Source organism: Apaloderma vittatum, unplaced genomic scaffold, assembly GCF_000703405.1.
Source record: "Apaloderma vittatum isolate BGI_N311 unplaced genomic scaffold, ASM70340v1 scaffold26277, whole genome shotgun sequence".
Taxonomy (NCBI): Eukaryota; Metazoa; Chordata; class Aves; order Trogoniformes; family Trogonidae; genus Apaloderma; species Apaloderma vittatum.
Window position 1 is genome coordinate 5,383 of NW_009728222.1, and position 260 is coordinate 5,642.

The window sequence follows — 260 nt, forward strand, 5'->3', positions numbered from 1 at the left end:
CCCGTGGTAGAGGGAGAGTGCCTGCACGATGGAGGGGTCTGCCTTGGAGCCCTCCTGAAACTCCTGCAGCGTCAGCTTCCCATCCGCGTTCTGCAAAATACACCCGCCGAGCGTCGCTTCAGCCCAGTGAGGAGACACCGAGCACCCCGGGACCCGGCAGCACCCACGCCATCCCACACAGCCACCCCGGTGTCCCCCCTGCCACTGCAGCTGGCGAGGGCTGCCATGGAGGGTGCAATATCACCGCGGGGACCCCAAAA

The 260-nt window shown here is 66.2% G+C and overlaps 1 protein-coding gene across 1 annotated transcript in view; it reads right to left on the reverse strand.

The window, feature by feature from the left end:
* LOC104277389 (neuronal calcium sensor 1) overlaps window positions 1–260 on the reverse strand; it is a gene marked incomplete at both ends in the record, with an annotated part of 901 nt that continues 641 nt past the window's right edge. Inside the window, one exon of the mRNA XM_009874011.1 lies at window positions 1–90. Coding sequence (XP_009872313.1) covers window positions 1–90 — 90 coding nt within the window. The remainder of the gene's footprint in view (window positions 91–260) is intronic.